Source organism: Cyprinus carpio, chromosome B4, assembly GCF_018340385.1.
Source record: "Cyprinus carpio isolate SPL01 chromosome B4, ASM1834038v1, whole genome shotgun sequence".
Classification (NCBI taxonomy): domain Eukaryota; kingdom Metazoa; phylum Chordata; class Actinopteri; order Cypriniformes; family Cyprinidae; genus Cyprinus; species Cyprinus carpio.
In genome coordinates, this window is record NC_056600.1 from 33,175,683 (window position 1) to 33,198,378 (window position 22,696).

The 22,696-nt window shown below is 42.3% G+C and overlaps 1 protein-coding gene and 1 long non-coding RNA gene across 2 annotated transcripts; both read left to right on the forward strand.

The window, feature by feature from the left end:
- The first annotated feature begins 2,538 nt into the window (after window positions 1–2,538).
- Window positions 2,539–16,083, forward strand: LOC122137210. Its single transcript, XR_006154695.1, has 3 exons — window positions 2,539–3,025; window positions 6,162–6,331; window positions 15,457–16,083. It is a non-coding gene; the product is annotated as an uncharacterized LOC122137210 (long non-coding RNA).
- A 328-nt stretch (window positions 16,084–16,411) lies between these two features.
- Window positions 16,412–16,948, forward strand: LOC122137244 (protein krueppel-like; the record flags this gene model as incomplete). Its single annotated transcript, XM_042723009.1, has 1 exon — window positions 16,412–16,948. A coding segment is annotated over one exon (423 nt), but the record flags the coding sequence as incomplete, so codon positions are not given.
- Window positions 16,949–22,696: the final 5,748 nt, after the last annotated feature.

Below are 22,696 nucleotides of genomic sequence, written 5' to 3' on the forward strand. Positions count from 1 at the left end.
ATTTGTATGACTTGAATTGCTTTGACAAAAGCAGTGACTTGACTTGCTTGATTCTCACAAAAATTGACTTGAACTTGCTTGTGACTTGAAGGTTTAAGACTTTGAGACTTACTTGTTACTTGCATATGTGTGACTTACTCCCACACCTCTAACACACACACACACACACACACACACACACTTTACAGTCATTTAGCAGACGCTTTTTACTGAAGCAAATGACGACAATAGAAGCCATCAAAAACAACAAAAGAGCAGTAATATGTACATGCTAGAGGTCTGAAAGCCTGTCGGGTCCATTCGGTTTTGTATTGTAATTACTATAGTAAGTACAAGTATGTATATGAGTAACATGACTGTAAAATAAAGTGCTACTGGAATACCTGTAAATGTCTCGGAAGAACAATTCAATTTCAATTCAAGTTTATTTGTATAGCGCTTTTTAAACGATACAAATCGTTGCCAAAGCAACTTTACAAAAAATGTAGTTTCTACAATATGTAGTAGTTAGCTTATCGCCCCGCTAGATTTTACGTTCCCAAAAATGTCCTCAGAATGTCCCCACTGGTGTCAAGGACCTTGCCTAGTTTACGTCCCCAGAAATGTTCTGAGACGGTCACGATGTCGAGTTCATTAAAGGGTTGGGGGGACGTTATTTGGAGGACCTTCACAGAACATTCAAGATGTTCTCAGGACGTTTAGGGGACCATATTTTATTTGGAAATCTTTACGTTCTTAGAATGTCCCCGCTGGTGTTCAAGGACGTTGCCTAGTTACGTTCCCAGGACGTTCCGAGACGGTCACGATGTCGAGTTCATTAAAGGGTCGGGGGACATTATTTGAAGGACCTTCACAGAACATTCAAGACATTCTCAGGACTTTTAGGGGACCATATTTTATTTGGAAATCTCACGTTCCCCAAACGTTCTCAGAACGTCCACGCTGGTGTCAAGGATGTCGCTAGTAACGTTCCGAGCCTGTCATGAGAACATTCAGGACGTTCTGGGAACTTTAAGAGAACCATTACTATAGCATGTTCCCTGTTGGTCTCTACACTACATTCTCATAACTTTTGCAGGACCAACCTAGAATTTTTTATTTTTTTGGTCTTATTTAGGTCCTTCCATCACATTTACTGAATGTTTTCAGAACCTTTAGTAACAACAGTTACAGCAAACTATAGGGGACCAAACTAGAATGTTACAGCAAACACTTTTTTCAAAAAACTGTTTTTTGGTCTGCACAACCTTAAATCAGGCAACTGTGTTCATGCTTGACACATTCAAACATAAAATACAAAGCAGGGAAAACATCATTAATTTAATTAAAAAACACACAGACATTGATGCACAAACGCGGATATGTTCTACATGTCTACAGTATAAAGAATGAATAATCTAGTCTTATAAACTCCTTGATTTTGGTTAAGCAAACTTTAAATATAATATGCATGCACAATGAAATTATTGTACAATTTAATTACATCACTCGACAGAAAGGTTTTGTGCAGTCCTCGATAATCCTCGGCAAACTTCGACACTTGGTTGCACCGGATCAATCCAAGTACTCACTGTAGCGCGCTGACGTCACGAATGTGTTTACCGCGCATGCGCAAAGTGACGTATGGTATGTCTATAAAACGCAGTAACGTGGTGATGTCACGTACATGTATTTACCGTAACTACGTCATGCGCGCCGTACTGATGGCATTAATGCGCATGTCCAGGTTCATTCACTTCCGGATGTCGAAAGGTATGGTGGATTTTGAGATTCGGTGGCAGTAAAGTATAAAAACAAAAAACATTTAATTACTTTTGTTTTCTTAAAAATGTGCGTTTGTGTTAATGGCTTTTAACTGTAAGGATGCTTTGGTCATAATCATAGAATGTCATTGCAAATGTGTGCGATTTCAAACATTTGACATGTTTTATGATATAGTATTTGAAGTACTGGTCTTTAAAGGGTCTTTAAAAGTCTTATTTCGGAGACTTTAAAGATGTCTTAAAATAGAGCAGAAAGACTTTACTAAGATAAGTAAAGCCATTGATGGTTGCATGCATTGCAAAAAATATAATAATAATTAAAAAAAATAATAATATCATATTTGTAATCCTTTTTCATTAACTAATATTGTATTGTTCAATTGTTAGTTCATGTTAATTAATACATTAACTAGTGTTTACCAATGACACCTTATTGTAAAGTGTTACCTCTTAAATTTACCTTCATGTGACTTCATATGACTCTTTAGGGACATTGTCAGTAAAAAGAAATTGAGAGAAGAGACCCACTTCATGTGTCTAGATAGTTCTTTAAGTCCTTATCATGTAGTGAGTACTGTAAAGAGTATTTGAGTGTCTGTCTCCTCTCTCAACTCTCTGTTTTATTTTCTCTGATAGACTGTATTGCCCTCAACTGTAAAACTTTCAAATTGAAAAAAACTTCAAACTTTCAGGCTATGCTTTCTCAAGCCAAGCCAACCTGAAAAATATACTGTATGTAGTCAAATGATAAATGTATCAATTTAATACAAATTATTAAATGGATGCCACCTTATTGGGACAAAAAAAGCCCTCCCTCACAACTTTTTGATTATTTCCTTCATTTTATTGAAATAAATGCTTTTCTGACTGCTCTTTATCTGTTGTTGACTAGCTCAATAAGAAATATATAAGGTGCCATTCAAGTGTAATATTACAGTATACACAGTTAAGTAAAGTGCAGCAGGATGTTAATATATTGTAAATAAAATCCTACAGGGTTTTTTCTGCTCAAAATGAGGAGGTGGTACATCGCGTGCACACAATGTGACCGCCCTTTAACTGGCCGAAACAAACACTTTTTACACGCAACATATTTTAGGTGGCTGTAATAATCAAATGATTGAAAAAAAAAAAAAAAACTTCTTACAAACCTTAAGTTTGGTTTGTGAAACCGACTCAAAAGAACGATTCGTGTCAAGAACCGAACATCAGCTCTGGGCTGAAAACGAGTCCTTTTGAGAGAGAGAGGCGAGCAGATCACGGTATTTCTCTTATTTACACGACCGTCACACACTTATACAGCTCGTTTAAGCGACACATTACAGGCTCGTGCTGTGTTGTTTTCATCACACGCTACTTTTGCGTCTTTTCTGGCTTCTTTCTACAGAAAATAAACCATTTAGAGCAGCAGCAGCAGCAGCGAGCATGTGAGGAAAATATGAGTTCATTCAGACCTGAGCGATTTTAAGTGTGTTTGGTTTGTGTGTGTGTGTGTGTGTGTGTCGATGTTTGGAGTGAGAACTGGTACTGAATTATTTGAGTATGTTTGTGTGTGTGTTTTGTGTGATTGTGTCGATTGTTTGAAAGTGAGAACTGGTACTGAAATGATTTTGAGTGTGTTTTTTGTTGTGTTATGTGTGTGGTGTGTCGAGTTTGAAGTGAGAGCTGGTACTGAATGATTTTGAGTGTTGTTTGTGAGTGTGTGTGTGTCGATGGTTGGAGTGAGAGCTGGTACTGAAATGATTTTGAGTGTGTGTGGTTTGTGTGTGTGTTTGTGTCGTGGATTCGATGAAGTGAGAACTGGTACTGAATGATTTTGAGTGTGTTTGTGTGTGTGTTTGTGTGTTTGTGTCGATGTTTGGAATGAGAACTGGTACTGAATGATTTTGAGTGGTGATTGTGTCGATGTTTGGAATGAGAACTGGTACTGAATGATTTTGAGTGTGTGTGATGTTTGTGGTGTGTGTGTCGATGATTGGAGTGAGAACTGGTACTGAATGATTTTGAGTGTGTTTGTGAGTGTGTGTGTGTGTGTCGATGATTGGAGTGAGAGCTTGTGTACTGAATGATTTCGAGTGAGTGTGTTGTGATTGTTTGTGTGTGTGTGTCGATGTTTGGAGTGAGACTGGTACTGAATGATTTTGAGTGTGTTTGTGAGTGTGTTTGTGTCGAGGCATTGGAGTGAGAACTGGTACTGCATGATTTGTTGAGTTTTGTGTTTTGTGTCGATGATTGGAGTGAGAACTGGTACTGAATGATTTTGAGTGTGTTTGTGTCGGATGATTGGAGTGAGAACTGGTACTGAACTGATTTTGAGTGTGTTTGTGTGTGTGTTTTGTGTGATTGTGTCGATGTTTGGAATGAGAGCTTGTACTGAATGATTTTGAGTGTGTGTGATTGTTGTGTGTGTGTGTCGATGTTGGAGTGAGAGCTGGTACTGAAAAAAAAAAACAATGATTTTGAGTGTGTGTGATTGTTTGGAGTGAGAGCTTGTTACTGAATGATTTTGAGTGTGTTTGTGTGTGTTGTTCGATGGTTTGGAGTGAGAACTGGTACTGAATGATTTTGAGTGTGTGTGATTGTTTGTGTGTGTGTGTCGATGTTTGGAGTGAGAGCTGGTACTCTTGAATGATTTTTGAGTGTGTTTGTGTGTCTTTGTTTGTGTGATTGTGTCGATGATTGGAGTGAGAACTGGTACTGAATGATTTTGAGTGTGTTTGTGTGGTGTGTTTGTGTGTTTGTGTGTCGATGCATTGGAGTGAGAGCTTGTACTGAATGATTTTGAGTGTGTTTGTGTGTGGTGTTTTGTGTTGTTTGTGTCGATGATTGGAGTGAGAGCTGGTACTGAATGATTTTGAGTGTGTGTTGATTGTTGTTGTGTGTGTGTCGATGTTTGGAGTGAGAGCTGGTACTGAATGATTTTGAGTGTGTTTGTGTGTGTGTGTGTCGATGATTGAAGTGAGAACTGGTACTGACTGAATGATTTTTGAGTGTGTTTGTGTGTGTGTGTGTCGATGATTGACTTGAGAACTTGGTCCTGAATGTTTTGAGTGTGTTTGTGTGTGTGTTGTGTGTGTGTTGTGTCGATGATTGAAGTGAGAACTGGTACTGAATGATTTTGAGTGTGTGTGTGTGTCGATGATTGAAGTGAGAACTGGTACTGAATGATTTTGAGTGTGTTTGTGTGTGTGTTTGTGTGTTTGTGTCGATGATTGAAGTGAGAACTGGTACTGAATGATTTTGAGTGTGTGTGATTGTTTGGAGTGAGAGCTTGTACTGAATGATTTTGAGTGTGTTTGTGTGTGTGTGTGTCGATTATTTAAGTGATAACTTGTACTTAACGATTATTAAAGTGATAGTGTAAATAAATATTATATTCACTTATATCATAAAAATAAAAACTTGTACTGAATGATTTTGAGTGTGTGTGATTGTTTTGTGTGTGTGTGTCGATGTTTGGGAGTGAGAGCTGGTACTGAATGTGTTTGTGTGTTTGTGTCGATGATTGAAGTGAGAACTGGTACTGAATGATTTTGGAGTGTGTTTGTGTGTTTGTGTCGATGATTGAAGTGAGAGCTGGTACTGAATGATTTTTGAGTGTGTTTGTGTGTGTGTTTTGTGTGTTTGTGTCGATGATTGAAGTGAGAGCTGGTACTGAATGATTTTGAGTGTGTGTGATTGTTTGGAGTGAGAGCTGGTACTGAATGATTTTGAGTGTGTTTGTGAGTGTGTTTGTGTCGATGATTGGAGTGAGAGCTGGTACTGAATGATTTTGAGTGTGTGTGTGATTGTTTGGGAGTGAGAGCTTGTACTGAATGATTTTGAGTGTGTTTGTGAGTGTGTTTGTGTGTTTGTGTCGATGATTGAAGTGAGAGCTGGTACTGAATGATTTTGAGTGTGTGTGATTGTTTGGAGTGAGAACTGGTACTGAATGATTTTTGAGTGTGTTTGTGTGTGTGTTTGTGTCGATGATTGAAGTGAGAACTGGTACTGAATGATTTTGAGTGTGTGTGATTGTGTGTGTGTGTGTGTGTCGATGTTTGGAGTGAGAGCTGGTACTGAATGTCGAGTCAGAAGTTAAAGTTTGAAGATCTGTGAGGAGAACTGATGGGAATCAATCTTAAATGTTGCTGTCTGCTGACATATCTTTTACTCTTTTTGTCGTCTTTGGATCAAATTTGTTAGTTACATTGTTAAAATACACTGAAACAGATACTGCTCAGTACTTTACCTTGATCCTATAAGTGAGACCTTTTAAATCTATATGTTAATGCTGATAAATATGAACATAGTTTTGACGCTGGAAAACATTTTGCATCCCCCCCCCACACACTTTCTCAAAGAACATATAAGAACAAACTCAGTAACTGATATGTGGGTTTTTTTTTCCCTCGGCAGATACACTCCTCCCTCACAGTAGTTTAGTTTGCAGGAATATAAATATCTCCATCAGTTCAGGAAGAGCTGAAATCTGCTCAGAGACTGAGTTTATCAAAGAGGACAGAGAGAAGATGAGAGATCTAGAGCCCTGCAGAATCAAACACACTGAAGATACTCAAGAATAACAGGTTAGTGTTCACTCTTCATTTATTCACGATGCTGAAGAACATCCATGTTAGAAAGACTCAAGCACTTCATCACATTTAGATAATCAGATAATAAACTATTAAATGGGGTACAAAATGCAGTCGCTGCTATGAGAAATCTCTCTCGAAGTATTGAGGTGTTGATGCTGGAAGATATACTGTTTTTATCAGAGACAATAAAGCAGAGAGTCTCTAGAGTCTGTGTCTGCACTGAGTTAGCAACGATTGAATTTATCAAGTATAATCAAGGTGAATCTAGCCATTTATATATCCAGTTATTCTTCCATATAGTCATTAAGTCTGTGTGTAAAAAAAAAAAAAGCCTGCATAGCTGAAATGTACAGACCCTCAGATAAGAAACATCTGGAAAAATACAAGTGTGCCTTGTTCTTTACCATAACACGTCTTGGGGGCCCCTTCTCTCCAGGGAGGAAACGAACTGTAGGAAAACTCTATGAAAATGTATAGAACACACCTTAAAGGAAAACGGTTTAAAAGGAAAGACAGAAAAACATTCAGGAGATTTTTCCATGCAGAGAACTTCTCGGCTTTATTCTCTTTAAAATAAAAGTCTATCTTCAGGAAACAAAACCCCAAGAGTGTGATTCTTCAGATCAGCGGCAGACGGCACTGCAGACCCAGTGGAAACCCCCAAAAGTGAACCACACCGAACCCATACACACAGGACACATGGTCATAACAGAATAATAACTTGATTTCTCTCCTGCAGGCCTCCTTACACACAAAAACATACATTTATAATAGTAGAATAACTTGATTACAAAAAAAACTCTTCTACAAAATGTTCAGTAAAGAGAGTTTTGGGAAACTCTCATATTGATTGTCAAGGGCAGATTAAATATTACTTTAACTGTTTAATTTACATTTATTTTAGATCTGGTTCACAAATGTTTTACCAAATATTTTGGGACGTTTTTCAATATAGTTTTATAACACTGCAGTTTCGTGTGAAAACTGAAACAATAGATTGAGGTGATTTTCTTGTCCCCCCACCCTGCTGTAGAAAGAGCTCAGATGATGTCACTTCCTGTGTGTCACATTTTTAAGAAGTTGCTCGGTTTTTAAAAGGAGGAAAATCGTGTCAGAGGTAACGGTTGAGTGAGACATGTTGGACACAGATAAAGCTAATTAAAATGGTTAATTTAAAGCCGTGGTTAGTCTAGACTTTGAGCATGTGAAATGTTCTACAGACACACCGCACAGTCGTGATATAACGTCACACTCTGAGGCGCGTTTACACATATAACAAATAATAATCATTGCAAAATGTAAAAAAAATATTATATCAAATCACTTTACTGCAGAAGGTTTGTGTTCTTCACACACACCGTGAACTAGGACTGCACGATAAACTGAATTTAGACTCGAGATCGCAATTCGACAGAAGCTCTGGGCCGTTGCACCAGCTAGACATAAAAAGCTGGATGTAAGCCCTTCGATAAATATTTTACACCTGTTGCACCAACTGAAAACTAACGATCACATCAGGCACAACTACGCCCGCCGTAGACAATGCGTGTCCACGCTGACACATTCTCCCACAGTTATAGATATGGCTGAGACGACGTTCACGCCGCAGTGGCTACAAACTACTAATACAGAACTGAATTGCTCAAAACATCATAACAAGTGAAGCCACCGCGCCATGATTTCATTGGGTAAACATTTCCTAACAAGTCCGCGTTTTTTATCTGTAGTCTCCCTGCACATTCCCATGGCAGATTTCATGAAGGTTTCCTCCGTGTCATGTTTTGTGTCACGGTAGGAAATCCATTGTTTCCTCCGTGTCATGTTTTGTGTTTGTTGTTGTACTCACGTAGTCTCCATGTGCTCGTTTGGTTGATTGTTGTCACCTGTGTGTTGATTGTCTCGCTCCAGCTGATCCTCATCTCCACTCAGCTACATATACTCACTCATCTCTCTGTCTGTTGTCCAGATCCTCATTCATGTCTCCACTGCCTAGTTGGTTTACCGTCGTCCGTGTTCGTGTGCTGGATTGTATTCGTGTTGTCCGTCTTCGTGTCAGTGTTCCGGTCTGTTCCTGGTTTCATCCATTGACCGTCTTCACCTTCACTGCGCGACTTCACCATCCAGCTCTTCTCACGCCACCGTAGACCTTCGTTGCCATTGCCTACATTCTGGACTCTGATTTCAATAAACTTCTTCTGATTGCCTGCAATTGCTTCCTCCTCTTTTACCAGCCGTCACAGTAGGATCTGACCATCATGGAAGCAGCAGGCGATCGCTCCCCATCTCATCTAGAGGAGTTTTTGCAGAGAGCCGTTGATCGCATGGATCGCCAAGACAAGGCGATAGATGAGATGGGTCGAGCTTTCCAAGCAATGGTGACGAAGCGTGTCCGAGCTCGCTCTCCAGGCTCAACGACAACAACAACCGCCACCCGCTGCGCCTCCCACGCCACCCACACCGCCGATCGTCTCCGGAGGGATTTCCCAGTCCGAACCACGCCTCCCCATCCCTGAGAAATATGCGGGTGAGCCTAAAGTTTTGGTCGATCATTTCTGTCTCATGTTCTCTGCACTTCGCCCTGCAGCCCCGCACGTTTCACACCGAGGAAATGAAGGTGGCATTCGTCTTGTCACTACTGACGGGGAGGGCTGCCCTCTGGGGGACGGCGGTGTGGGAGAACCAAGACAGCTGCTGTGCCTCGTTCCACGCCCTTTCGGAGGAGATGAGACGGGTCTTCGACCGCCGCTCCGTCGCCGGGAGGGAGGCGGCTAGACTTCTCACGGACCTACGTCAGGAAGACAGGTCCGTAGCCGACTATTCTATTGAGTTCCGCACCCTGGCAGCGGAGTGTAAGTGGAACGAAGAGGCGCAGTGGGATCACTTCCTGCATGGGTTGGCTGACCGCATCCAACAGGAGATCCGCGCCGTCGAGCGTCTCCCCACTTCTCTCAATGGCCTGATCGACCTCACCATCAGAGTAGACAACCGACTCGACCAAGCCGCCAGACGGAGGGGGAGAGCAGTTCTCGCGACCAGACCGGAGGGCTCAGCGTCAGCGCTCAGAGGGTTGCGGTCAGCCCCACCGGGAGATCTTGAACCCATGCAGGTTGGGCGAGCTCGGCTCTCCCGGGAGGAGAGGATCAGGCGGAGATCCCTGGGACTATGTTTAATTTAACTGCAGCAGCCAAGAACATCACATCCAGCGCTGTCCGGTAAAAGACCAAGCCCGATAGTAAACAACGGAGGCTACTATCGGGTGGGATCTCTGCCAGGAAGACCTCATCTACATCGACACTCCTTCCGGTGAGTCTACGGTGGTCCACCCACGCACTCGATCATCACGCTTTGTTGGATTCTGGGGCAGAGGGTATTTTCATGGACTGTAAGTTGGCTACTAAACTCAACATTCCTCTCACCTCCCTCAAACACCCCATTGCACCTTTTGCACTCAACGGACACAGACTGCCAGTCATCACACAGACCACTGTACCGGTTTCTCTCATCACATCTGGCAACCATACGGAGGAGATTTTCATTTTACATCACGGACTCACCTCAATCCCCCATTGTTTCTAGGTCACACCTGGCTCCAGAAAACACAACCCCAGGATCAATTGGCGCCTCGGATCTGTGGTTAGCTGGAGCGAGGAGTGTCATTTGTCTTGTCTTTTGTCTGCTGGTGTTAATGTTTCTGAGTCTGTGTTTCAGGGGGAAGCAGTGGATTTGGCTACCGTGCCCGCCCGCGGAGTACCCACGACCTGAAGGAGGTGTTCAGTAAGTCTCGTGCTGATTCTCTTCCCTCCTCATCGTCCCTATGACTGTGCGATAGAGTTATTGCCAGGAACTTCTCCGCCTAAGGGCAAGTTATATTCTTTTGTCTATTCCAGAGACGGCGGCCATGGAGAAATATATATCCAGTTTCTCTAGCAACGGGGTTCATCCGCCCTTCTTCTTCTCCAGCGGGGGCGGGGGTCTTTTTTGTGGGAAAGAAGGACGGATCCTTGCGACCTTGCATTGACTACCGAGGGCTGAACAACATAACGGTAAAGGAATACCTATCCTTTGCCGCTTATGTCTTCAGCTTTTGAGAAGGTTGCAGGGAGCGTCCGTTTTCACTAAATTGGACTTACGTAATGCTTATCATTTGGTCCGCATCAGGGAGGGGGATGAGTGGAAGACTGCCTTTAACACCCCCTAGAGGCCATTTTGAGTACTGCGTGATGCCCTTTCGGGCTAACGAACTCGCCGGCAGTCCTTCCAAGCACTCGTTAATGACGTGTTGCGAGACATGGTGCGATCTGTTCATATATGTTTGCCTGGATGACATATTGATTTTTTCTTTCTTCGTCTCTCCAGGAACACGTGCAACACGTACGACGATTCTCTTCTGCGGTTGCTAGAGAATGGGATTGTTTGTCAAGGCGGAGAAATGCGTTTTTCATGCACAGTCTGTTTCTTTTCTAGGACACATCATTTCGACTGAGGGTGTTCGCAGATGATCCTGAGAAGGTTAAGGCTGTGGTAAATTGGCCATCCCCAGAGTCTCGCAAGGCCCTGCAGAGATTTCTGGGGTTCGCCAATTTTTACCGGGCGTTTCATTATTCGCAATTTCAGCCAACTAGCCGCTCCTCTCTGACCGCCTTTGACCTCCCCTAGTTTGACGTTCAGGTGGTCAAACGCAGCCGAGGGCTGCGTTTGCCAAACTGAAAAGCTGCTTTGTTTCCAGCTCCCATTCTCGTCACCCCTGATCGCTCACGTCAATTCATAGTGGAGGTCGACGCGTCAGAGGTGGGGGTAGGAGCAGTGTTGTCCCAACGCGCATCCTCAGACGGAAAGGTGCATCCTTGCGCGCGATCGTATTTCACCGTTTATATCTCCTGCAGAGGTTAATTATGACATTGGCAAACATCGAGAGTTGTTGGCAGTCAAACTTGCACTGGAAGAATGGCGTCACTGGCTTGAAGGGTCGGGTGTACCTTTCATTGTATGGACGGCCCATAAGAATCTCGAATACATTAGAACCGCCAAAAGACTTAACTCCAGGCAGGTCAGTGGGCATTGTTTTTTCGGTCGTTTTCGATTTTACACTTTTCTTACCGGCCGGGTTCCAAGAACATCAAACCCGATGCTTTATCCTGTCTTTTTGAGCGTTTCCGATCGTACTGCTACTGCTCTCCCCCGAGCCCATTTTACCGGGGACCATCATTATCTCCCGCGCTCAGATGGAGGTCGAATCGAAGGTGTTGACTGCCTTAGAAGGGGTAACGCCCCCGGCTCGTTGCCCACCGAACCGATTGTTTGTGCCGGAGGGGTTACGGTCAGACGTTCTCCAGTGGGGTCATTGTTCCAGTGTTGCTTGTCACCCAGGGGTTAGTAGAACTAGGTTTCTAGTCAAGCAACGATTTTTGGTGGCCTGGTATGGCTCGTGACGTCCCACGACTTCGTCTTGGCTTGTTCAGTTTGCGCTATTGGTAAGACTTCCAATCGACCTCCAGATGGGTTACTCTTACCGCTGTCTGTCCCTTCGAGACCCTGTCCCCCACATTTCGCTAGATTTCATTACCGCCCTCCCGCCCTCTAAGGGCAATACCGGTGATTTTAACCGTAGTGGACCGGTTCTCGAAGGCGACTCATTTTTATTCCCTTGCCCCAAATTACCATCAGCCAAGGAAACAGCGGTAGCTGTCATTGACCACGTCTTCCGTATACATGGCCTTCCGACCGACAGACGTGGTTTTCTGACAGGGGGTCCCCCAATTTGTGTCCAAATTTTGGAGAGAAGACTCTTTGTAAATTGTTAGGAGCGACTGTTAGTCTTTTCTTCCGGTTTTCATCCCCAGAGCAATGTGTCCAAAATACCGAGCCAGAGCCAATCAGGATGTCGAAAAGGGTTTTGCGATGTTTGGCTTCCAATAATCCTTCGTCCTGGTGTCCAGCAACTCTCAATTGTGGAGTACGCACACAATTCTTTACCCATGTCATCTACGGGCATGTCTCTCCATTTAGGTGTAGTTTCAGGGTACCAACCACCTAATTTTTGTCAGTACGGAATCCCAGAGGTTTCGGTCCCCTCCGCACACGCACTAGTCCAGAGGTGTCACCCGCACCTGGACCAGAGCTCGCAGAGCTCTTACTCCAGGCTAGGTCGCGCACCAAGGCTAAGGCCGATCGCCACGGGGTCGAAGCCTCCCCGTTACGTCGTCGGTCAAAGAGTTGTGGCTTTCTACCCAGAATATTCAGATGCGTTCCGTTTCGAATAAGCTTGCTCCCAAATTTATTGGCCCGTTTTCTGTTACCAAAATCATTAATCCGGTAACAGTGCGTCTTAGCCTTCCTCCGGCGTACAGGAGGGTTCATCCCGTGTTCCATGTGTCCAAAATTAAACCATGTGTCCAAAATTTTCCCGTCTTAACCCGCCTGCCCCGGTTCCCCCCCCGCCTTGTATCGTTAATGGGGAAACCACATATTTGGTTAATCGGATTCTGGACTCTAGACGGAGGGGACGCGGATTTCAGTACTTGGTGGATTGGAAGGTTACGGTCCGGAGGAGAGAGGTGGGTTCCTGCTCGGGACATACTGGGATCACCGCCTTATTGATGATTACAATCTACAGGTAAAGCAGGCTGGGAACGTCAGGTGACGTCCTAGGGGAGGGGGTACTGTCACGGTAGGAAATCCATTGTTTCCTCCGTGTCATGTTTTGTGTTTGGTGTTGTACTCACGGTAGTCCTCTCCATGTGGCTCGTTTGGTTGATTGTTGTCACCTGTGTGTTGAGTGTCTCGCTCCAGCTGATCCTCATCTACACTCAGCTACATATACTCACTCATCTCTCTGTCTGTTGTCAGATCCTCATTCATGTCTCCACTGCCTAGTTGGTTTAACCGTCTTCCGTGTTCGTGTGCTGGATTGTATTCGTGTTTTCGTCCGTCTCGTGTCAGTGTTCCGGTCTGTTCCTGGTTTCATCCATTGACCGTCTTCACCTTCACCTGCGACTTCACCATCCCGCTCTTCTCACGCCACCGTAGACCTTCGTTGCCATTGCCTACATTCTGGACTCTGATTTCAATAAACTTCTTCTGATTGCCTGCAATTGCTTCCTCCTCTTTTAACAAGCCGTCACAAAATGTAATTCAAAGATTCTCTCTAGAGTTATTTTTTTATAGCTTAGGGCTACAATCAGTTTTATGTGCAATTATGTCGTGACATGTTGTGTTTTACTAGCGTCTTTCTGTGGCTGAAAAAACACGTTTTATAGTGTGTATTTTGTGAAAATATTTGAAAGCAAAATCTGATTGCTGATCTTTTATTTCTGAATAAAAGTAACAAAGCACAAAACTTATTGAGATTATTGGGTGGCAGGCACGCAACAAATAATGAATGGAATTAAAGACATTAAATATTTCCAAGCATTTACAATGTCCTTCCAAGCAAGATGTCAAACGGTTCAGTTTCTTTTAATAATCCCCAGTTCATATGTAATATTTTACTGCATAATTATTACATGCTGTACATAAATATATTTTGTATTCTATGTCGACAGTGTGGTAAGCTTTAGTCTACACGAAGCTTCGCGATTGATATCGCTTATCCTGCCCATAAAGACCATAAACATTACAGTTCACGTCTGCAGTAAGAATTAACTAACAGACATGAATCCTTAAAAAACGAATAATGTCCGAGCAGCACATTACTTTTCACTTTACACCTACCTCTGACTAGGCGTAAGATTTAGTCTCAGACGTAGCACTACGCCGAGATGGTTCAACGGGTATAAATTCTACGCACGACTTAAAGCACATTTTACGTCCAGCCTAGTCTTACACTTAGACTGGCTTTGAACAAAAATATCTAGCCATTTAAATTTAGCGGCAACCACTGCATTTTAATCACGATTATGTCGAGTCGAGTCACAAGTCATCAGATTTGGGACTCGAGTCTGAGTCAACTCCAAGTCATGTGACTCGAGTCCACACCCCTGACACTTTGTATTTGTAAGGCTCTGGTCTCTTCTGATTATTTACATAAATGCTTAAATGTGTATATTAGTAAAAAAAAAAAAACTTTGAAACTGATTTATTGTTGATTTTGGGAAATCAGTTGTTTCTTTGTTAGCTTCTGCTGATTCTGTGAGAAATCACTCTTGAAGTCTTGAGGTGTTGATGCCAGAAGATAGACCTTTATTATCAGAGATAATTAAGCCGAGAAACTCTGTGTCCACACCTTTTCAGCGATAATTCATCACTGCAAACGTCTTTAGTAAAACCTGACCCCACTATTTTAACGCCAAAAGAAGGGTTGCGCTGGTGCAAGCTGTTAGTAAAACTGGCCCCATAGTTATCTTTTTTTAATCCTTTTTTTCTTCTTTTAATGTATTTTTGTAATGTCTTCCAGTCTGATTTTAGGAAGTAGACAGGAGGCCTCAGTTTATGTTAAGTGAAAGGAGGAGGCCTCATCAAATATTTTGTCTGATATCCAAACAGGATGTGTAGCTTCAATGTATTTTTGTAATGTCTGCACATTCCATTCTCAAGCAGGCCTCCATACACACAGGCAAATACATGATTATAATAGTAGAATAACTTGATACATAAATGGCTATATTCACATTGATTATATCTGATTAATTCATATTTTGATGAATAAAAACCTTCTGCACTTCCAGACAGAGATTCTGAAGCTCCACAAACCCTGCAGAATGAAACACATTGAAGAGAAAAAGAAAACAGATTTGTGTTAATCTTGATTCTTCATTAATATTGCTGAAGATGATAAAGTTTCAAGTGGTTTTAGATTTGTTGTAATAGGGAACATATTTAGAGCTGTTGAATAATTTAGCTGAAGCATCAAATAATATTTACTTTCTATGAACTGGGTACTTTTTTTCAACATGTATGTTTAGATAATTGTGTAGTTGATTAAATATGTTTAATAGTTTCACCCTATAGACACACGGATTTGTGCCAATATTTTTTTTATAGTTTCAGGGACATATAATAAAAAAACAAAATACATCCAAAATGATCAACATTTCATATAGCAGTTATCTACTGTCCACTGTTACACATCACGGTTTTATTTTTATTTTTTCATATTTCTCTGTTTACTTTTATTTCAGAGTTGTTTGAAGAAAATGAGGAGAATGGAGAGTTCAGTGAAGTTGAGGAGAAAATTCATGTCAAAACTGAAGAAAAACCTTTAATTTGCTCTCAAACGAAAACCAAACAGAAAGACTTAAGGCAAAGAAGAGCCAAAAAATATTTCACTTGCACTCAGTGTGGAAAGAGTTTGACAAGCAAACATATTGACGTTCACATGAGAGTTCACACTGGAGAGAAACTGTACACATGTGATCAATGCGACAAAGCATTTTTGAGAGCTTCAGACCTGAAGAAGCACCTGACAGTTCATACAAAGGAGAAGCCACATTCATGTCATTTATGTGGAAAGAGTTTTTTCCATTACTACAAAATTTGAAAGAACATCAGAAAATACACACTGCTGTGAGAGAGTACCATGTGCTTTGAGTGTGAAAAGACTTTTACTACAGCACAGTGTTTAAAACAGCATGAGAGGATTCACACTGGAGAAAAACCTTACACGTGATCAATGTAGAAAGAGTTTCACACAAAAAAAAGGACACCTTATGGTACACATGAGAGTTCATGCTGGAGAGAAACTGTATGCATGTGATCAATGTGGGAAGAGTTTCAGACTAAAACGACATCTTACGAAACATATGAGAGTTCATCACAATCACCTAAAATAAAAATAAACATTAACACTCAAAATAAACAAAAAACATTCAAACATTCTTAAAAGACACATGAACATTCACACTGGAGAGAAACTATTCACATGTGATCAGTGTGGCACACAACATTTTTGAGAGCTTCATACCTGAAGGATCACCAGAGAGTTCATACAAAGGAGAAACCACATTCATGTTCTTTGTGTGGAAAGAGTTTTTCATTTCTACAATTTTTTAAGAAGACATCAGAAAATACACACTGGTGTGAGAGAGTACATGTGCTTTGAGTGTGAAAAGACTTTTTCTTCAGCAAACTGTTTAAAACTGCACCAGACCATCCACACTGGAGAGAAAACCTTACAAGTGTTCACACTGTGACAAGAGATTCAGTCGGTCAACACGTCTGAAAACACACGAGATGATCCACACTGGAGAGAAACCGTACATGTGTTTACACTGTAACAAGAGATTCAGTCTGTCATCAAATCTGAAAACACATGAGAGGATCCACACTGGAGAGAAACCTTACAAGTGTTCACACTGTGAAAAGACATTCAGTGATTCATCAAGTCTGAAAACATATGAGAGGATCCACACTGGAGAGAAACCTCACAAGTGTTCACACTGTGAGAAAGAGATTCAGTCTGTCAGGAAACCTGAAAAACACACGAGAGGATCCACACTGGAGAGAAACCTCACAAGTGTTCACACTGTGAGAAGAGATTCAGTCAGTCAGGAAATCTGAAAACACACACGAGAGGATCCACACTGGAGAGAAACCACACAAGTGTTCACACTGTGACAAGAGATTCAGACTGTCAGGACACCTGAAAACACACGAGAGGATTCACACTGGAGAGAAACCTCACAAGTGTTCACACTGTGACAAGAGATTCAGTGTGTCAGGAAATCTGAAAACACACGAGAGGATCCACACTGGAGAGAAACCTCACAAGTGTTCACACTGTGACAAGAGATTCAGTGTGTCAGGAAATCTGAAAACACACGAGAAGATCCACACTGGAGAGAAACCTCACAAGTGTTCACACTGTGAGAAGAGATTCACTCTTTTTGAATGACAAAAACACAAATCTCTGATATTTTTTGTCAACGAATAAAAAATCAGACGAAAATGTTAGGGTGGGGTGATTGACAAAGATCATCCAGTCAGAACGAATCTCCTGCGTAGAAAGGAAGGGAGATGCACACAATTTAACTGTAACGCTCTGAATCTGATCATAAGTTTGCATACACTTGCTGCATGTCTCATAAAACGTAAAAAATGTCGGCGCCTGGAAGTAAGAAAGAGCACACCTATAGATAAATTTGAAAAGCGTGACGACACGAAAGAGTGCTTAATTCGGTCCGGTTTTCTGAGCGCACACAGCCGAATCCCACACTATATATGTATTTCCTCCGAGGAGGCAAAGGGAGGCAGTGTCTCCTCTACTCAAAATTAGATTAGATTAGATTCAACTTTATTGTCATTATGCAGAGTACAAGTACAGAGCTGATGAAATGCAGTTAGCATCTAACCAGAAGTGCAAGAATATAGTGTTTTATATACATATAAGGTGCAGAGTAAGTGAAGCTATGATTTACAGAATGTACAGTGGAGCTGCTATATACAGTATTGAGCAGAGTATATACAGAATATAAATAGGAATGCAGTGTAGTATTGTATGTACATAATGAACAGAGCAATGCAGGATTATATATACACATTATGAACAGCAGCAATGTGAAAACAGTGGTAATAAATACAGTTGGATGAGTGTGCAAAATTATTGTTAAAATGAATTCTATGTAAAATAACAGTAGTGCAATTATATTTTATATAGAATAGTTTACTGTGCATTGTACAGTAACAACTTAGTTTTACAGTGCGATAACTAGAACAGTGTGCAGTCTGTGCAAAATATGAGTAGTGCAAATACATGTATGTAAAGTACTTTGACCAGTGCAGTAATAAAGCAGGTGCCGGTTAGATTGGTGGTGTGGCGTTCAGAAGGGTCACTGCCTCGGGGAAGAAGCTCTTCCTAAGCCTGCTAGTCCGAGAGCGTAGGCTCCTGTAATGTCTGCCGGATGGAAGGAGAGTGAAAAGTCCATGGTTAGGATGAGAGGCATCCTTGATGATGTTTCCTTGCCCTGCCCAGAAAGCGCTTGTGATAGATGTTCTCAATGGAAGTTAACTGGGTGCCGGTGATCCGTTGAGCTGTTTTCACCACTCACTGGAGTGCTTTGCGGTCAGATGCGGAGCAATTGCTGTACCATACTGAGATGCAGTTTGTGAGTATGCTCTCAATGGTACAGCGGTAGAATTCCACAAGGATCCTGGGATTCAGGTGAACTTTCTTAAGGCTCCGTAAGAAGTAAAAGGCGCTGCTGTGCCTTTCTGACCAGGGTGGAGGTGTTATGGGACCAGGTGAGGTCATCAGAGATGTGGATGCCAAGGAACTTGAAACTTGACACACGCTCCACTACAGCTCCCGTTGATGTAGATGGGTGTGTGTGCATGACTCCTAGTCCGACTAAAGTCCACAATGATCTCCTTTGTCTTCTGGGTGTTTAGTTCCAGATTGTTGGTGGCACACCACACAGCCAGGTGCTGCACCCTCATCCCTGTAGGCTGACTCATCGTCGTCCTTGATCAGACCTACCACCGTGGTGTCATCTGCAAATTTGATTATGGTGTTGAAAGCCATAAACAGGAACGCAGTCATGGGTGAATAGGGAGTACAGGATAGGGCTCAGTACGCAGCCCTGTGGAAAACCGGTGTTCAGGGTGATGATGGAGGAGGAGAGGTTATCTAACTTAACAGACTGAGGTCTGTTAGTCAAAAAAAATCTAGAATCCAGTTGCAGATGGATGTGCTGATTCCAAGCTGGCTGAGCTTGGAGATCAGCTTGGAAGTCATTACAGTATTAAATGCAGAACTGAAATCAATGAACAGCATTCTCACATGTGTGTTTTGGACTGTCCAGGTGGGTGAGGGCAGAGTGAAGTGCCGTTGAGATGGCGTCCTCTGTTGACCTATTGTGGCGATAGGCAAATTGAAATGGGTCTAGTGTAGCAGGGAGACAGGATTTTAAGTGGGATGCAATCAGCCTTTCAAAGCACTTGGCAATGATGGGGGTGAGTGCAACAGGCCGGAAGTCGTTAGGGACCGAGGCAGTGGAGTGTTTCGGTATTGGTACGATGGTGGAGGTTTTGAAGATAGTGGGGACAGTTGTTTGGGCCAGGGACAGATTGAAAATGTCCGTGAAGACCTCAGCCAGTTGCTCCGCACAGGCTATAAGCACATGACCAGGTATTCCGTCAGGTCCAGCTGCCTTCCGTGCATTCACCTTACGCAGAGTGGAGTAAACAGCTGAGGTGGAGAGTATGAGAGGCAGTTCACTGGGTTGATGCTCAGCTTTGAGGGAGATCTCCTTATTATTTTTATCAAAATGAGCATAAATGTGATTGAGCTCGTCAGGGAGGGAGGCAGAGCTGGAGGGGGGCACAGTGTTAGGTGGTTTGTAATCTGTGATAGTTTGTATGCCTTGCCACATATGTCGGGGGTCTGAAGAATTGAAGTGTTCTTCAATCCTCTTTTTGTGTGTGAGTTTGGCCTGGGAGATACCCTTCCTCAAGTTGGCTCTGGCTGAGCTGTAAGCCTCCCGGTCTCCAGACCTGAAGACTGCATCTCTTGCTTTGAGCAGGAGGCGAACCTCTCTGTTCATCTGGATTTGTTTTGTGGGGAAAGTTTATATTTTTTTGTGTGTGGTCACTCTGCCCACACATCTGTTGATGTGCTCCAAGACAGAGTTGGTGTAAGTGTCAATGTTAATTCGAGAGTATGTGGTGGCCTGGGCAGCAAACTCACTCCAGTCCGTGTGCTGGAATTGATGTTGAAGAGTGGAGTCAGCACCTTCCAGCCAGATTTTAACAGTTCTTAATGTAGGTTTCACACATTTGATGACCGGGGTATACTTGGGGAGCAGGAACAAAGAGAGGTGGTCAGACTGACCCAGGTGGGGGAGGGGTGTGACTTTGTAGGCATCAGTCACATTAGTATAAACGTGGTCCAATGTTTTATGTCCCCTTGTAGTGCAGGAGACATTCTGATGAAATTTAGGGAGAACAGATCTTAAAGTGCAGTGATTGAAGTCCCCAGCAACAATAAAGGCTCCATCCGGGTGCAGGGTTTGTAATTTGCTAATAGCAGCACTAAGTTCTTTCATAGCCACGTTAGCAAGGAGGTACATAAACTGCAGCAGCAACAATGCAAGTAAACTCACGTGGTAGATAGAATGGCCTGCACTTGATAATCAGGAACTCCAGATCAGCAGAGCAGTAGGTATCAACAATGACAGAGTCTGTGCACCATGATTTGTTTACATAAATGCATACTCCACCACCCTTGTTTTTACCAGAGGTTGCTGCTACTCTGTCAGCCCTGAAGAAAGGGCGTCCATCCATATGCACCACGCTGTTTGGGACATCGTTGCAGAGCCATGTTTCAGTGAAAAAACATAACATTACAGTCCATAAGCCATTTCTGTGTGAGGGTCCACATCTTTAGTTCGTCCATCTTGTTCAACAGAGACCGTACATTGGCAAGGAAGATGCTGGGCAGAGCTGGTCGATGTGGATTTAGCCTTAGCTTAGCACGCAGCCCTCCACGCTTTCCCCGTCTTTGTTTACGGTCTCGACGCCGAGCACTTCCGGTCGGTGCGAGTTATCCGCTTTGTCCGCGGTGATCTCAGTGTGAGATCAGTGTGATGAAATGAAAGAAAAAACAGTGGTAATAAATGCCCTCCATAAGAATTGGAACAGTAGAGACAAAATTGCTTTCACTGCTGTGAAGTCAAGACGAATGCAAATATGATTAAAAGATGAATATGCAATAAAACTACAGAATGTCACATTTTATTATTAGGTCACATAAAACATGTTTTATCAAATAAAAAGCATCACTTTTAGAGTTCATCCCATTATTTGATGTGAGCATAAGTATGGGAACAGTTGAATTTAAGGCAGATGTAAAAGATTAAAAGCTTATATTTGGTTGCATAACCCTTGCATGCATTTAGAGCAGTGAGTCTGCAACCCATAGACATCACCAGACTCTTGGTCTTATGCTTTAAAATGCAAATCCCCAGCCTTTAATGCAGCCAATTCCAACTGTTGCTTTTTTTGAGGAGTTTCTGTCTTTAGTCTCCTCTTCAGCTGGTGAAATTAATGTTCAATCAGATTTAAATCTAGAGATTGATTTGGGCACTCTAAGACTTTACATCTCTTTGTCCTGATAAAGCCCTTGACTGAACTGGGAGGGTGTTTTTGGTCATTGTCCTGATCCAATATGAAGTGCTTTCTAATGAGTTTGGTGGCATTTTCTTGAATATTGGTGGCCAAGATGATTTTGTACCCTTCAAAATGTATTCTTCTACTGCCATCATACATTAAGTCATCATTAAAATGAAGAGGTCCTGTTCTAGAGACAGCCATGCATGCCCATACTATGACACCACCTCCATCAAGCTTTACAGATGAGGTTGTATGCTTAGGATCATTTCCAGTTATCTTTTTTCTCCACACGTTTGCTTTCCAATCTCTTAGATAAAGGTTCATCTTTGTCTCATCTGTCCATCAACTCAGTTCCAAAACTCTACTGGCTCACCTTTGTGAAGAATCTTGCCTTTCTATGTTTGGTGCTGATCAGAGGTTTGCATCTTGCTGTGAAGCTTCTGTAATTCTGTGTCAGATTCTCCTGCGGACTGTAGATTGTCAGAGCATCACCCCAGCTTTCTGGAGATTGCTGGTGATTTTACAGACATGTATTTCAGGGTTCATTTTCACAGCTTTTATGATTTGTCTGTCATCAACTGCTGTTGTTTTTCTCAGCCGATCAGGTCGTCGTTGGTTGCTGATGTCGCCGGTAGTTTCCAAACTCTTGATTTCTCCATGCCCTTTGTTTTTGCTATAGTTCTAATTGACTTCCTCTTTTCTTTTAGCTTCCAAATTGCTTGCATTTCTTCAGAGTCAGCTTCCTCATCCTCATCCTGGTTTGTGTGTGTCATCATCGAATGCAAGACGTAGAATGCAGAAGCAATGGATATAACTAAAAAGTGTAGCGTATGAGCAGTTCATTCATTCATTGGTTCTGAATTAACCCTCTGGAGTCGATTAACGCGTATACGCGTTTTTGGGGTATTTTCTCCTGATAACCCCGAAAAGAACTTAAATTACACTTTCAGTTTTGATCGTACAGATAAGTGCAATACATCAATCGAATCTGTAAAGGGTCTACTTTTTTTTGTATACAGACATAATAACAACAAAACTTTGTGCACTTATAAAATAAAGATAACAAACAAGGAGTGCTGTCTGCAGCCTTTGTCTGCGCTTATCTTCAGATACAATGCGTCATTAAAATGAACTGTAACTCAGTGAATACTCAACGAAGAGACATGAGAGAGATATCTATAGAAAGCCTGACATGTCTACTTTTAAACTAAACAAGTGCTGCTGAAAACAAATATTCTGTGATAAAGTAATCCATATGAAAACAACGCGATGTCCGTTTTTCACGTCTCCCTTCATTATCTTCTAATGTGACCA